The following is a 15,833-nucleotide window of genomic DNA, read 5'->3' on the forward strand; positions in this document are numbered from 1 at the left end:
AATTAGATCAGCTTTGCTCCTTGATAGATTATGAAGAAGTTATGTATTTTTTTTTATAGACCTCTAAAATCTACTCTATCAGCAATCAGTGATGATTTAGGTAAGTAATACCTGTAGCTTCTTGGAACCCAGTGTCTTGTCACAGTTCATCTGTGATACATACATTAAAACTCTGGTATTCCAGCTGAGTACACTTCTTATAAGATTATTTTATTCAGTAAGTGACTGTTTTGCTTTCACAATATACATTTCCATCTTGAATTCTAGTCTGTATGTATTTAGGGCAATGTAGGTTTTTGTTGCATCTACTTTAGTACAAGTAACAGCTTCAGTATTAGTCTTTCACTAGAGGGTTGTGTAGTGTAATTGATCTTCACTAAAAGCAACGTTGGCTTCATTTTAACACGAGTAACCTGATAAATGCAAAAGATTGCTATCACAAACAACTACCAACTTTTTTTATAATTGCATATTTCAAAGGGGAATTCTACTAGAAGATGTTTACTTCAAAAATATATGAAGTGGTAGCAAATACTTGCCATGAAAATATGAGTCATCTCTTATTTTGGAACGTCTAGAGTATTTTGTTTTTATTATTTTTGTATTTTCAATGTATGTGTGTATAATTATCTTGAGTAACACCTAGTCATTGAATTATTGTTTTTGTTGCATTTATGAAAGGTATTGCATTCCGAATGTTCTTTTTGAGAGTTAAGAAGATACTGTGATGATAGATTAACAGGTGAACATGTTGCTCTTTCCAATAAATATTTTTCTTACCTTTCAGCTATCTGTAAGCAATAACTTCAAATTTATTTTTAGTATTATGACTTTATGGTATCTCTTTTCTATTTTCCATATGTGGTGTCTATGCTTTCCAACATAGCTCTTAAATACACCTGGCTGTATTTTAAGCATTCATAGGGATATAGAAGTCATTAATGATGTCTCTGAGTGCTATGTAAAGTGAATTGAACTTCAGAGATCCTGGATATATTCTTTTAGTGGTAGGAAATTGCACTCTTCCTCATCATTTCTCATGATACAATTTGAAGAGCTCTAGTAGCAGCAGAAAATTCCTAGAGCCTTAAGTTGAATAGTAGGCTGGGAATGCTTATATATTTCTTTAATACACTACACCTTATCACGTATGTTCCATGGTATTTACAGTAAATAATAGAATTTGATTTTAGTTTTGGAGTGCAGACACAGAAATTAATTCCCTCAAAGCAGATGTCCGAGTCTCTGCCTGTAAAAAAAAATCCTTCGACTGATAAATGTTTAAAGGAAGCATTTGTTTTTCACATAGCATGGCCCTTTATATATTGTAACAGTACTTTCTGAAGAGGCACTGAATACAAACTTTACAGTAGCCTAAATTTCATCAGACTGGGAAAGAAAGAAAACTCAGGAGATTCTTGCTTAAACATTTCTTACAGCCACAGGTAGGGATTTGGGTAGCGTGGCTTTTCCTAAACGCAGTGCTGTTGCTTAGTCCTGACCCAATTTAGAAAGCAACTTATAAAACCAGAGATATCACTCTGGATGTCATTCGTAAGTTGACTTGGTGTGAATTCTTGGAAGGGTAGTAAAACGTGTTGCTTGTGGTTGCTGATGGCTGGCAGTCAGTCAGGCTAATTCTGCAGAAGCTATGGCACTTAGATGATCAATAACATTTTCCCAAAGAAGAATAATTTGCTGCTGTTTTCAAGAATATATTGGAGACAGAAGGTCATAAATACCTGAGCAGAGAGCTGCAGAAAATAAACTGTTCCTGGCCACTGGCATTCATCTTCTGAAGAAACTTTCAGGGAGGAGGTTTGTTTGACTGTATTCAAGGACTGAAGTCACTTTTGGTATTAGAGATACTTCACTGAACTTTAGACCAATTATCTTCTGTATTGTTCAACTTCAAATTTGTGCTTTTTTTCAAAGGGCTACTTCAGGAAATGGCACAGAAGGTACAGCATGTTCTGTCAGTATTATGTCAGTATACTGAGAGATTTGATAGGACAGGGAAGCCTGGAAGTGAAGATTCATGTGAAAAAGCTGCAATATGTGAAATAGGACTTTCTATTAATGTTATTTTCACTTTGAATGTATGCTTCTATTAGGATTTTAGTCTGAAAAAATTGGATCCAATATTTCCTGAGCCTCCTGGGGAGATTTGAAATGTATTCAGGTTGATATTTATATCTAGACTCAGGTTTGTAAAAACTTGTCCTATTTTGGGTATTTGGAAGCTATGTGAGTTATTACTGTGACTAGCGTGGGTAAATAAATGTTTTGTTCTCACTGCCTTATCCACTTCTTTCAAACTAAGCAAGCAGATGTGTTAAGTCCAACAACAGCAAAAGAATTATAGAATTGTAGAATCTTTTGAGTTGGAAGAGACCCTTAAAGGCCATCTGGTCCAATGCCTCTACAGTGAACAGGGGCACCTACAGCCAGATCAGGGTGCTCACAGCCCCATCCAGCCTGACCTTGATATAGAAATAGACACCTGATGTGTATATGGAATTAATTTTATACTTATGATAGTGTACAAACAGAGACAAAAGTAGACGATGACTTATTATCGGTTATCAAGCTGAAACTGATAAGAGTAAAATTAATACTATTACTAAAAGTAATATTGTATAAAGGGAAATGTTCCTGGTTCTGAATATATAGAGATTAGAGACTGGTAAGACTCAATACTATTTTTAAAAGTCCTAACATTTTACACCTAACTATGAATTCTTCTGATTAAAAGGAAAAAGTTTTGGCTTAAGTTTCTTATATTTGGCTGCAAGAAGTTGATATTTTTAAGTTTTCTGGTATTTTAAACATTGAAACTCAAGGGATTAAGAGAGTAATGCTTTTGTGTTGCTACATTTTTGGAAGGAAGTAGTCTTTTACTAACTTTTCAGAATAAATACTAAGGTTTTTTTTTATTTTTAATTTCAGGAGCACCAAGACAATATACTAGGGAATACGATGCAAACTGCAGTCGCCTTACTGAACAACGTGGTCGCCAACAAAAGCACAAAGATGATGTTACTTTTTGCAGAAGGTATGTCTTCTTTACCTTTATAGTTATTCTACTTCATACATGCTTCCCCATCTGTTGTGTTTTCTGATACTGAGTGAGATTTTGGACGTGTATATGTTTATCTTCTATAGTGGTTGTTTAATATAACTTTGTAACTGATTGGTACAACTCCTCACTTCATCTACCTCACTTAACACTTCTGGTTGAAAATTCAACTTTCAGAAAGCTGTTCCTACGAGAAAATGTGGTTATGAAATAATTACTAACTGAAAGTTATTTTACATCCAATGAAAATTGGCTTTAGAAAGGAGTGGGCTAGAAGATTGACCATAGCAATACAGAACGCAGGCGTGGATTCTTCAAGTGCTTCATTTTCCCATTGTTAAAAACTGTGAAAAGTTGTTTTATAGTAATTCTGGGCATCTTAAAAAAACAGGCTACTTTTCCAGTCTAGCAGTGAGGATTGATGGGATGGAGATCAAACTAACTCTGCAGCCTTGTTAGACAAACCATTTACATCTCATTTTCACTGCATTTTATTTCTGAAGCTGCTTTTTATTTACAGCTTGGTTCTGGTTTACAAAACTAAGAGAAATCTTCTGCTGTTGGAAGTCTGTGTAACTTTGCTCTTACTTGTAGTTAATGAGTAACTGAAAGCCAGCAATACAGATCTATATTGCCAATTGTACAAAATAAATCAAGGACTGATGCTACTGGTGTAGAATATATGAAATACTCCAGAATGAAAGGGAAGGAATTTGGGTAGAAAGGCAAAAAACCAACTAAGTCTCCTCTTAAGCTAAGAGTTGAGAGGAAACCTTTTAGAAGTCTCTACAAAAAGACTGAGGAAGGCAGGGGGCAAGAGGTAGGATGTCACTTCCTTAGAGTTCAGCTTTTCTGTTGGTCGTCAGACCAGACAAGGAGCCAAAAGGAAGTGTAATCAGTGGTTTATGTATTAACACTGATACTGCTGTGCAGATTTGAAGATTTGAATCTGCATTAGAAACTATTCTAAAAGTAAGAACAAAAACAAGTTGATTGCACACCAGCATATAAATTTGTGAAGAACTCCAGTAGTGGTTCAGTCTTTGATTTCATCATTACCTCAGCAGATGAAGCGCTCATCTAGAAAGTAAGAGATCTGAGTTCCTGGTTCTTTTTGCTCTGAAGGGATTGAATGGGCAATTCCATCATTCAAGGGACTAGCAGGAACTTGACTCTGTAGCTAATAAAGTTTTCCTTCCACTCTGTTTGAAACAGATCCGCTCTGGATTTAGTTGCGTGAGAATCATATGCCAGAAGAAAAGGAAAATGTAAATATTTAGAGAGGAATGGTTTGTGGGGTTATGGTTGTTTCTTAGCAAAGTGCTATCATCCTTGAAACCACTGAGAGTTTATAGCGGGTTAATTGTAAGTGTTGCTTTTGCTTTTGCTGGGAACATTTTCTGTGCATTGGGCTAGCACCAATCTGATCTTATTCTAAGCTAGCAGATCTGAGCTGCAGCAGGATACCTCCTTTAAGCTTCATAACAATAAAGAAAAGTTATCTCGGGTCCTACAAGCACTGTAACCACATAATTGGCATATCTTACTCAAAGTAATATGCTCTGCAATTCTACATGGCAGATTAGGTTCAGGACTATTCAACAACATAGCAACACTGACACCGTTCCCTAAACTTCATTTTATTGTCTTACAGAGCAAACTCCTGTGTGCTTTTTCTGCTGCTGTTAGTATGTCAATGCTTTTTCACATCTTATCTGCTCCAAAAATAAAATGCATCCATTCCATCATGATAATTTCCAAATTAAGGAAGTGGGCTCAAAACTTTGCAGAAGACTTTCATCTTTTCCTTGTGCTATGTCCTAACTTCATTATTGTTTTCAGACTATTAGTGATTGGGCAACACAAACTTGAGAACTTCAGCATACTAGAGAAAACAGCACAGCAGCCAAAAATTATCTAAAGTAAAATATCCCTGTCTTTCTCCTATCCCTTTTACCAATGGGCTGTTCTTCAGAGTACTGAAAACCTGTATTTCAGTCATTGCTTTATTGATTAAGAGCATAATTGTCAGGTGGAGAACTTCTGAAATTTGGTTTGTAAGAATGTTATGAAGCTATTGATTTCATAGCTTTAGACTGTAAGACTTTCTTTGAATGGAGCTGGGAGAAATATTCTTCTGCCTGAACTGAAAGGCTTTTTATTCCTTTATTTGTCAACTAAATAAGTAGTGTTCTCTACAAGAAAATACCTTACACATCCTCTGCCACCATCTTTGATGTTCAACTTTGTCATTTATAAATGATTTTAGAGTGAGGGAAAAGAGCACGAGCCAGTAAATGGGCATTAAAACCTCTCTTGCAGAGGATCTTGGGGACCAAATGTAAAAGCTGAATATGAGTCAGCAGGTGTCTTTGCAGCAATAAAAGCAAATCTGGGCTGCCACAAGAAAGAATAACTGGAAGGTTGAGGGAAATGATTATTATTCTCTGTTCTTTACTTGTGGGGTCGTATCTGGAATACTGCATTCTGTTTTGGGCTCCAGACTACAGAACAGTAAGAAACAAGAGTCACATCCAGGAAAGAGCCACCAGGACGTTTGGGAGAGTTGAGCACACTGTGTGTGTTCCAGCATCTGTCTGCAGTATTAGCTGAAGTTCTCCAAGTACAGAACTTTGTATTTGCCTTTAATGAACTGTAGGAGGTTTCTGTCAGTCTGTTTCTTGAGCTTTTCAGCTTTCTGAGCTTTTTCAGAACGTTGGCCCAACTCTTCACTGCATCAACCGCTTGCCTCATTTTGATGACTTCTGCAAGCTTGCTGAAGGTGCATGCTATTCCCTCACATTAACAGTCTTTGTACAGGCTGTTAATTAAGGCAGTCAACATTCATGAGCTGTTCTGCTATGAAAAATGCTGAAGTGTGGGATGGGATGTCAGTTTCCCTTATTTCACCTTTGCAGTATGCTGATTAACTCTTGCACATATGAAGCTTTAGAAATTAAAAACTCTAAATACATGCTAAATGTTGTAAGGAGCTCAGGTTAATGGGTGAGTCATGCCAAGCTTTAGTTTTCAACAGTCTGGACACTAGCAATGAGAATTTCTTTCCAACTCTATGCCTTTCTTCAGCTGCCATGAAAACAGTATTTTCTGCAGACATCTTTCAGAGGTAATAGTCACTGTTTCCTTTTGTGCCCCTTGGTCTTTGGAGCTCTCTTTGACTCAAAGGATCAACATTAGGTGACGGGGATTTTCTTAAAGGGCAGCAGCTTACTTGTTGAATTTTTCCTTCTCTCAGGAGTGGACAGTCTACAATTAATTTCTCTCTCCCCTGAACTCGTGTGATGGGTAATGTAGTACCTGTAATGATAACTGCCTGTAACGTCTAAAGGTGAAAAGGACAATAATATATGCAACTGAAGTTGCAAAGGGAATTTAAAATGGGCTCTGCTGTATTATCAGCTATTAAACATTTTTTCTGTTAACATTAACAACTATTTCCACTTAATAATCAGAGGGGAATTATATGATTCAGTTTAATTACTGAGACTGGAAGTCAGTAAATAGACTAGGATTAGTATATGGTCTCTTGTGAAAACTTGAGATGAGATGCTAAAAAACCAAGACAATACCAACCATTTTTACTGTGATCTTCTAAGAATGTGAAACTTACCCCTTTCCCTTTGTCTATAAGTCTCTTTCTTTCCTCCCCTTTCCCATCTTTTGAAATCAGTGGACAATTTTAAGCTACTTTGAGATAGACAATTTTTGTGTTGGTTCTGTGAAAAACAGAAAGGAGAGAGATCCAAGTTAGTGCCATAGCTTGAGGGAAGGTAGTAGTGTGGATTTATCTGTTATCTGTTCCTGGCTAACCTGCAGCAAACAAAGCAATGTGGTGCATGACATGTGAGACAATATTAATGTACTTGCACATTTGGAGAAAGAAAGAAGTTCTAATACTCCACATTCCTAAGTTAGAAAATCTAAAATATGTGAAGTTTGCAACCCGTTTTCTTGGCCCATACGTATGGAAATTAGGTTGTAAAAAAATACCAAGGGCTTCATTGCATCCTTAGTTTCTTGAGGTAAAATCTAAGGAAAGTGGCTGTGAGAAAGCATCATTTTAAAGCAGTGTTCTTTCTTTTGCTGTGCTACAGTGTGATCAAAGTGGAGCCAACTGCTGCAACTTTATATCCTGGATTAGGCTTCCTACTGATAGGAAGTGAAACCTTCTCATTTGTGATTCTGTTTTCCTTAGAATCTATTAAATTAACTTGCAAAGTGTTAAACGTGGTCTTATATAATATCCCGTGGCCTGCTAATAGGGCTCTTGAGATCTATTAATACTGCTATATCCTCCCTAGCCTTTTTTTTTTTATTCACTTTACGGTTTCTTTTCAGGATATTTGCAATCTTTTAAGTTTGTAACCACTGAATTCAAGTGTGCTGTTGATCAGTGGCTGAGGAAGGAAGCTATGCAATGATGCTACAGGATCAGCAAGTGTGTGGAACTCACTGCTGCTATAGCACATCCTTGTAGTTAGGTGACGTAGGGCAGAGCAGTGCCAAGGCTTTAGAAATGAGGAATGGCAGTCGTCACTGGCAAAGATGGCAAGTTGTTGCTGTGCAGAGAGGCTAACATAGAAGATGCAAATCTGTAGGAAATGAGATACTGTTATTTCTACTAGTCGTGAAACAACCAGGTGTATATTACTTGTGCTTGTCATGTTAAGAGGGCTAATTCTGTCTGCTGACTACAGAATGAATACACAATTTTAGGTACTAGAATCATCAGCCCTTAAGGAGGTATCATAGGAGTACAGTATATGACCATTTGTTTCTGTAGCTGTTGGGGCTTCCTAATGAAAAGTGTTTTCAAACTTTTGGGATCCTGCTTGCTGCCTGGGACATATTCAAAATCAAGGAAATTAATCATTCCAACTGCTGTATCAGTAACTTTTGCTTATAGGTAGACTTTAGACATGGTATTTTAGAATGTAGAAATGTTTCAAAAGCTTCAACTGCTTTATCCAGATCCAGCTTTTTTCAGTATGTATAGAAGCAATTCCAAGTAATTTTGTCTTCAGGAAGGGTTTCCACTGTAACTCAAAGATTATCTAATAAATTGTTTGCACCCCAGTGTTTAACAATGAGTTTATATTTTTTTAAGGCTTGTTGGAATCTCATTATATTCTGTAAGATGTTTATAAACATATTTTCATGGTAGTCTTATAAGGAGATTATGTGTGTGAGGAAGTTCAGCCTGAACAAGTTGAACTGAATGACCTTTTCCAGATTCTACTACTGTAATTCTGCATTTGGCACCTGTCCTGAAACAACATCACTAGCAAAGTAAGCAGAGAACTTTGGATGTTTGAAAACAGTTTCTACTATATAGTACACAGTATTACAAAGAATACAAATAATAGTACAAAAATAGTGCAAAAGAACAAAAAATAGTACAAAGAATAAACTTTATTTCCTATGTATTAATGCTATTGAATCTCAGGAATGAAAGTAAAAATGAAGCTATGTTTTGACCCCTAGAACAATAAAACATATTTAGAAAGCATAGTAAGCACTTAAAACAGGGACAATTATTAAAAAGGAAAAAAATCTACAATTAAACTTTGTATTCAGATCATCATAATTCATTTTCTCCTCATGAAAGAAAGAGATCAGCTTTCATGGGTGAAGTATCCTTTAAGAATTTGTGGTTCACTGCTTTGACTTCTAGTCAAATGTCAGGAGATTGATTAGATTTCCAGTGTCTTTGTGTGTTGTATTGTTCAAGACTCTTAAATGTTGCATATCCAAAAAGTAGCACTTATGAGACCAGCATCTAAGTTCTCTTCTTTTTTGTTGTTGTTGTAGTTGTTGAAGGGGAAATAAACACAAATCTTTAACTTAATGACAGTTAAATAACAATTTATTGTTATAATTCTGAGCTCTTTAGGTAGACCCCAAAGTTTTCAAACTTGATCTTTAGAGGATATTTGGTTGCCCAAGGAGGCTGTGGATGCCCCATCCATGGAAGCATTCAAGGCTAGGCTGAATGTGGTTCTGGGCAGCCTGGTCTGGTGGTTGGTGACCCTGCACATAGCAGGGGGGTTGAAACTAGATGATCATTATGGTCCTTTTCAACCCAGGTCATTCTACAGTTCTGTGATTCTATGATTCTCCCTGCCATGCTCATCTGTGCAACAGTAGTTTGAACTACTGTGAAGCACCAAGAAAGTGTTGGCATGATGTTGTGTGCAGTTTAGATTTTAGGAATGTAGGTGAATTGTTGGCGTGGCTGGCTTCAAAGTTTCAGGATTTCCTTCCAAGATGGGAGCTTGTCTCAGTTGACTCTAAGACCATGGTCAAGGAAAGGATTATAGATTACTCTTACGTCGGAAGTCTGCTTACAAAGGAAAGGTGAATTACAGAAACTGCATTACTTGAATCTGCCCTTAATACAAACAAGAAGACTTGTTCTGTGTAGAAAACAAACAAGCATTTACACTAGTTCTGAAGCCATTTGCTCATCTTCCCTGCCTTGCAAAGACTAAATCCCTGCCTGTAGATACAGGGGTGTTCAGTGAGGATACTGCCTTTTCAGTAGGTAAAAAATGACCATATTATTTTTACTGTATTGTATTTATGCTAAATAAACTTGACTGTCTGGAATATTTTGAGTTTATTTAGTCATTAACAGTGCTTAAACTAAAAGTACAAGTCTTTATTGTCAAGAGTCTTTGTTATGATTTATACCTAGAAAGCAGAAGTTTCCTGAAGAAATTGTGCAACTTGCAATATAGGAATTTTTGTTCACTGAGGATAGAAAACTTTTTTTTTTTTTTTCCTTCATGAGAGTACTTTCTGCTTGCTTATTGTATGGTGCCTTGTGTAAATACATAGGTCAGATCATTCACTCATTCAAGGAGACATTCAAGGCCAGGCTGGACCAGGCCCTAAGCACCTGATGTGGCTGTGGATGTCCCTGTTCACTGCAGGAGAGTTGGACTAGATGATCTTTAAGGGTTCCTTCTAACTCTTGAGAATTCTATGATTCTATGATTATCTTCAAGATACTGTGATTCTAGATGGAAAGAGGCAGGGAGAAAAAGTTAGCAAAATCAATGAGAGTAAGAACACAAAAATAACTTTTCTGTATTCAGTCAACATCTAGAAAAAAACTGCTCTCTCTTCAAAAAATATGTGTAAGAAATGGCTTTTAAGTACAGAAAATAAATGTGAATAGACTGTATTACCCTGTTGGAGTAGTTGTAGATATTGCTACCATCAGGAAAGTGATGCATCTGGGAGCTACACACAGCTCACAGCCCCTGCCATGCAGGATGTAAGGCTTACACAGCTCCCTGCCAGCACTGCAGTTACTAGTTCATCTCTTGAGCAGAGAGACATGACTATGAGCATCAAAAGGTAATAGTCATGTGTCACTACATTTGTTTGAGAATCTGTAGCGGTTGAGCCTGAAGAAGTCTATTCTATGATGTTATGAAAATCAGAATGTTTTTAACAGTACCGACATGCTTTTCTGACCCTAAATGACAGTCAGTCAGGTGCAAATGTATAACACCGAATTGTCAAACTTAAAAGTTTGGTATCATAAAAGATAACTGGAAATCGTGTCAAAATAACGTGGTAGTAGCAGGGTCTTTGAGGAAAAAAATAATCTGTGTCTTCCTGTGATATTCACCAATACAGCCATTTGAAAAGGATGAAAATAGCAACTGTAATCGCTGTGAGGAGCAGTTATGCCATTGAAGCAGAACCAAGCCTGTTGTTGAGAGCCATACCCATAATGCACAAAATGTCACAGCATGCTTGCTAAGACTTCAAAGGATAAAATAAGTTAATAGAAGTTCAGCAGGTTGTTGCTGGTGCTGCACTGTAAAAGAGGACTGTCCTTCTGTGTGCTGGTATTGTCCTCACAGTCAGCCACAACAGAACATCCTGCAGCACGGCTGGCTGAAACTGCCTCGTGTGCCTCATGGAAAGGCCTAGTAGCAAAAAGGTATTCAAAATGTTCTACATCCATGGTTTTTGAGTCTGAGGCACATGAAGCAATTTAATAACGTAGCTGATCAGCTTAGTTTATTGGTGGGAAGTTAGTTCAGTAAATACAGCAATTTCAACACTTCAGCTATCTACATACATGTACATATGTGTACCAGCTATAAGAGAAATTTCTCATACCTCTCAGATTCCTCAACAAAATAAGGCATAAGTGAGTACAGCGACTGATAACATTTGGAAACAAAAAACTAATCTGGAAAGTGATGTTTCTGAATGTTTAAATGTCATTGATTTTGTATCTCAGGATGTGGATATCCGAAGGTTCCCTGTTGAAAATCTCTGTATTGGGAAAAAAAAAAAAAGTCTTTAAAGCCTGAGTGCTTTTTTACCTGCCTAGCCATATAAATGATGGCTTTTCCTCTTCTCTAGATGTTATCTTCTTTGCATTCACTCCAGATGCTGCTTTTCCTGCTATCTGATTTAGGCAGTATCATTAGGCATTCATGCCAGTACTCCCATGAATTGCAACTCAAATCATATATTAGGACAAGTGGATTTGATCAGTTTGAGAGACAATGAGAAACTAGGTAGAGGTGTAGCTGTCATATTAGCTACAAGTTTAATTTTGATGACACAAACTAAGTTGTTACAGATAATAAATGAAAATCTAAATATGTTGGTGTCCCTGTGTAGCTTTCCAGATATAAATATTAAGCTAAAAGATGGTTTTAAGATATGAAATTATGTATGTAGCCATGTATTTGAAAAAAGAGCCTGCTTGAATGCAGTCACTATACCATAGGTTGTAGAGATATCATTTATTTTCTATTCTACCGTTCATATTGTTTTATTGTCCCAGTATGAAAGCACTGTATCACTGCCAATTTGAGGTAAGATGTGAAGTTGGAAAGGTAAAAAGTACTGTACACAAAATGGAAGTGCATTAATCTTTACTCTGTCACGGGATAACGGTCGTCTTCAGATGCGGTTATTTGATCCTACTGAAATAAGGTCATTGTTTCAGTTGCTATAAAAGAGGCACTGTTTGAGGCAGGATTTATCTATGCAGTGCACAGACGGTCTTTGAATTGTGTGTCATGCGATCAACACACTGAGGAACCAGGATGCCATCCAGAGGGACCTAGACTGACTGGGGGAGTACACCTGGGAGAACTTCATGAGGTTCAAACGTACCCAAATGTCTTCCACCTGGGTTGTAGCAGTCCCCAGTGTCAGTACAAATTGGGGATGTAAGGATGGAGCACAGCCCTTCCAAAAAGGACCTGACGTACTGGTGGATGGCAAACTGGACATGAGCCAGCACTGTGCCCTCACAGCCCAGAAAGCCAACTGTATCCTGGGCTGCATCCAAAGAAGCATGGCCAGCAGGGTGAGGGAGTGATCCTGCCCCTCTGCTCTGCACTAGTGAGGCCTCACCTGGAGTACTGCATCCAGATGTGGAGTCCTCAGTACAGGAGAGACATGGAGCTGTTGGAGCACATCCAGAGGAGGGCCACAAAAATGATCCAAAAAATGGAACGCCACTACTATGAGAACAGGCTGAGAGAGCTGGGGATGTTCAGCCTGGAGAAGAGAAAGCTCTGGTGAGACCTGAGAGTAGCCTTTAAGTATCTAAAGAAGAGAGAGGGGCTGTAAGAAAGAAGGGGCAGACTCTTTAGTGGGGTCTGTAGTGACAGGACAAGGGGAAACAGTTTCAAACTAAAAGAGGGGAGATTTAGACTGGATATAAGGAAAAAGTTTTTTACAGTTAGGATGGTGAGGCACTGGATGAGGTTGCTAAGAGAGGTGGTGGGTGCCCCATCCCTGGAAACATTCAAGGTCAGACTGGGCAGGGCTCTGAGTATCCCGATGTAGCTGTAGGTGTCCCTGTGCGTTGCAGGGGTGTTGGACTAGATGACTTTTAAGGGTCCCTTCCATCTGAAGTGATTATTTGATTCTGTGATTCTATGAATTCTTTCTCACTGATTTGAAAATATTTTGTTTTATTGTTTTGATTTAGATGCTTTCATTAGCTGTAGTAGCCGCAGACAGCTGTTTTCCTCATCTAAGTTATTCGCATGAAAGTTACAAGCTAAACAAATGTGTTGATCTCACAAAGTGATCTGTTTAAACCAGTTGTGGACAACTAAACTTTGAAATAATTTTCTCTTTAAAGCAGAAACTATAACTTAATGAAAAGTGAAAAATCAAGTTTTCTTTTAGAGTACTTTAGTTGGAAGGGACCTACAAAGATCCATCAGGATCTTGACCACCTAAGGACCAATCAGCAGTCAAGACACGATGAGGGCATTGTCCAAATGCCTCTTGAACACTGATAGGCACAGGGCACCAACCACCTCTCTAGGAAGCTCACTCCAGTGTATGACCACTCTCATGGTACAGAAATGTTTCCTAACTCCCAGTCTCCCAGCATGGCTTTTTGCCATTCCTACACATCCCTCAGGATCAGATCCTGGCAACCTCCCCGTGCTTCCCCTCCTGATAGTGTTGGAGAGAGAGACTGGGTGTTTTTAAAGCCTTTTGAAAATCTGAACTAGTACAAAAATATGAAGTATTATTCCTTATTACTAAAATTTTTACATTCTTGTTTTTCCCCCTGTGTAGTTTGTTTCAAATTTCACCTGAAATACTGTGTTTATATTTAGCCTTTATAGTTTGGTGGGCTTTTTTTTTTTTCCTTCAGGATTTGATTTTGTAATTTTGTTTACCTTATTTTTTTTTTTGAAATACTGTAAGTAATATTTTTGTGTGAATTTCCTTCTTCAAAAATCATTGGCAAAGGTAAATTTCTCGTGAAGTCTAAAGCCATAGATACATGTTTACACACAGATTTCTACCATCCTAAGTCAGAGTATATTCAGGTGAGTTGACTTTTAGGTTATTTAGGCAAGCTACAATTTCTAAACAAGTAGTTTTTTTTTCATTTTGTCATTACCTTGTAGAGTAGATAAGGTGAGTGATTTTGTGAATGTTTGTATCCATGAGTATTTATGTTTTATGAATGCCAGCACTGGAGGGAACATGTCTGATCTGCAGTAGAAATTTCCAGCTGAGGATAATGACAGGTTGCTTTGAGAAAAGTGCAGACACTCCTCCGATTTTGCCTTTTGCTTTTCTTAAATGCATTTCTATAAATGGGGTATGTAGTTGCATATCAACTCTTTAAAAAAAAAAAAAAAAGTAGTATTTTGTCTTTATTTAACTTAAGCTTTTTTCCTAATTGGGTCATGATTATATGTATTTAAGAAAGTATTCTGAAGATGGAAGTGTGCCAGTATCGACTCTCAGTTGAGCATAGCTAGACAGATTTCAGATCTCCGTTTTAAGTGTGACTTGACATATAAAGAGGTCCTATCTCAATAAATATTGTGGAGGTGGTTTCAGATTTTTTTTCTTCATTCTGTTAGAAAAAAATGATTTAAAGGTTTCTGTAAAAGTTTTCACATTCTTAGAAGATTTTACATTAGGTAACTGTTCTGTTTTGTTCTGTGTTTGTGTAGGGAAAAATAATACATAGAATCATAGAATCATCAAGGTTGGAAAAGACCTTCAAGATCATTTAGTCAAACCATCAACCTATAACCTTTATTTTCCACTAACCCATGTCCCTCAGTACAACATCTAAGCATTTGTTGAACACCTCCAGGATTGGTGACTCCACCACCTCCCTGGGCAGCCCATTTCAGTGCCTGACCACTCTTTCAGAGAAGAAATTTTTCCTAATGTGCAACCTGAATCTCCCCTGGCACAAGTTGAGGCCATTCCCTTTAGTCCTGACACTAGTTAAATGATGGTACCCTTTGAATTTTTATTAAGAATAGGGGAAGAAAATAAATCTCTTTATAAGGGATTGAGTTATTTTTTTGGTCTTGCAGTCTTTTAGATTATAAGAACTGGGATTTTTTTTTTCATTACCATCCAACTTTTGAAAAGATAAGGAAACATAGGAAACTTCTTGTTCACTGGCATCCATTTAGTTTCATTTTGTCTTTTCTATCCTGAAGGCCATTCTTTTTTGCTTATCACACTGCAGGTTGCTTACTCAAACCACTCACCCCTGATCCTGCGAAACTTGGCAGAAAACCTGTGTAGTGTTATTAATGGATTGATCCACACTTTTAAAAGATCATATTTCTTAGCTATTATGCCCAGATTGTGACATGCAGTTTTTAGCCAGTGGTACTGCCATGAAATGACTTCTTCCTCTAGGTGACAGCAACAATACTGCTACTATACGCATTACAGAGAGGCAGAAAAAACATGATGGCCTGACAGTCTTTCCAATACATGTTTTTGCTGAATAGACTACCTGCTCCTCTCCATACACAGGCAAACACTGAATATTTTGATCCCATCATCCAACCCAGATGACAGGAATTGTAGGTTGATGCCATAATTTCTCTTATAAGAAAATCTCTCTTGGACCATTACTTCCTGTGTATTTTTGTCAGAACTCTGAATGTTGTTAAGAGAGCATATAGTTCAGACAGCAACACAAGACAAATTTAGAGACAGTATTTTGTCTACACTGTAAGTCATAGGCAAGATAAGGAAAAGGCAGATAAAGTGTCCAAAGGAACAGATTATCAAGGCAGGTTTAGAGGCTTTGACAGAAGATTTGGAAAGAACAGTGTTCCTTACAAGATTTTGCCTGCCTGAGAGTCAGGCAGTTGCTTCAGAGTAGTCTGTATATTATAGGACCAGTCTGGATGCAGATTCTTGAACTCAACCCAGCCCCTGCAAGAAAATC

General features: G+C 37.4%; 1 protein-coding gene across 9 annotated transcripts in view; it reads left to right on the forward strand.

The window, feature by feature from the left end:
• ULK4 (unc-51 like kinase 4) overlaps window positions 1-15,833 on the forward strand; it is a 218,383-nt gene that overhangs the window by 124,458 nt on the left and 78,092 nt on the right. For 8 of the 9 annotated variants that reach the window (XM_090142412.1, XM_090142409.1, XM_031590361.2 and 5 more), the window contains exon 32: window positions 2,950-3,055. In XM_090142412.1, coding sequence (XP_089998538.1) covers window positions 2,950-3,055 — 106 coding nt within the window. Of the gene's footprint in view, window positions 1-2,949; window positions 3,056-15,833 lie in introns of those variants that run through there. The other variant, XM_090142416.1, reaches the window with a different exon arrangement.

This window comes from Phasianus colchicus, chromosome 6, assembly GCF_987193195.1.
Source record: "Phasianus colchicus chromosome 6, bPhaCol1.hap1.1, whole genome shotgun sequence".
Lineage (NCBI taxonomy): Eukaryota > Metazoa > Chordata > Aves > Galliformes > Phasianidae > Phasianus > Phasianus colchicus.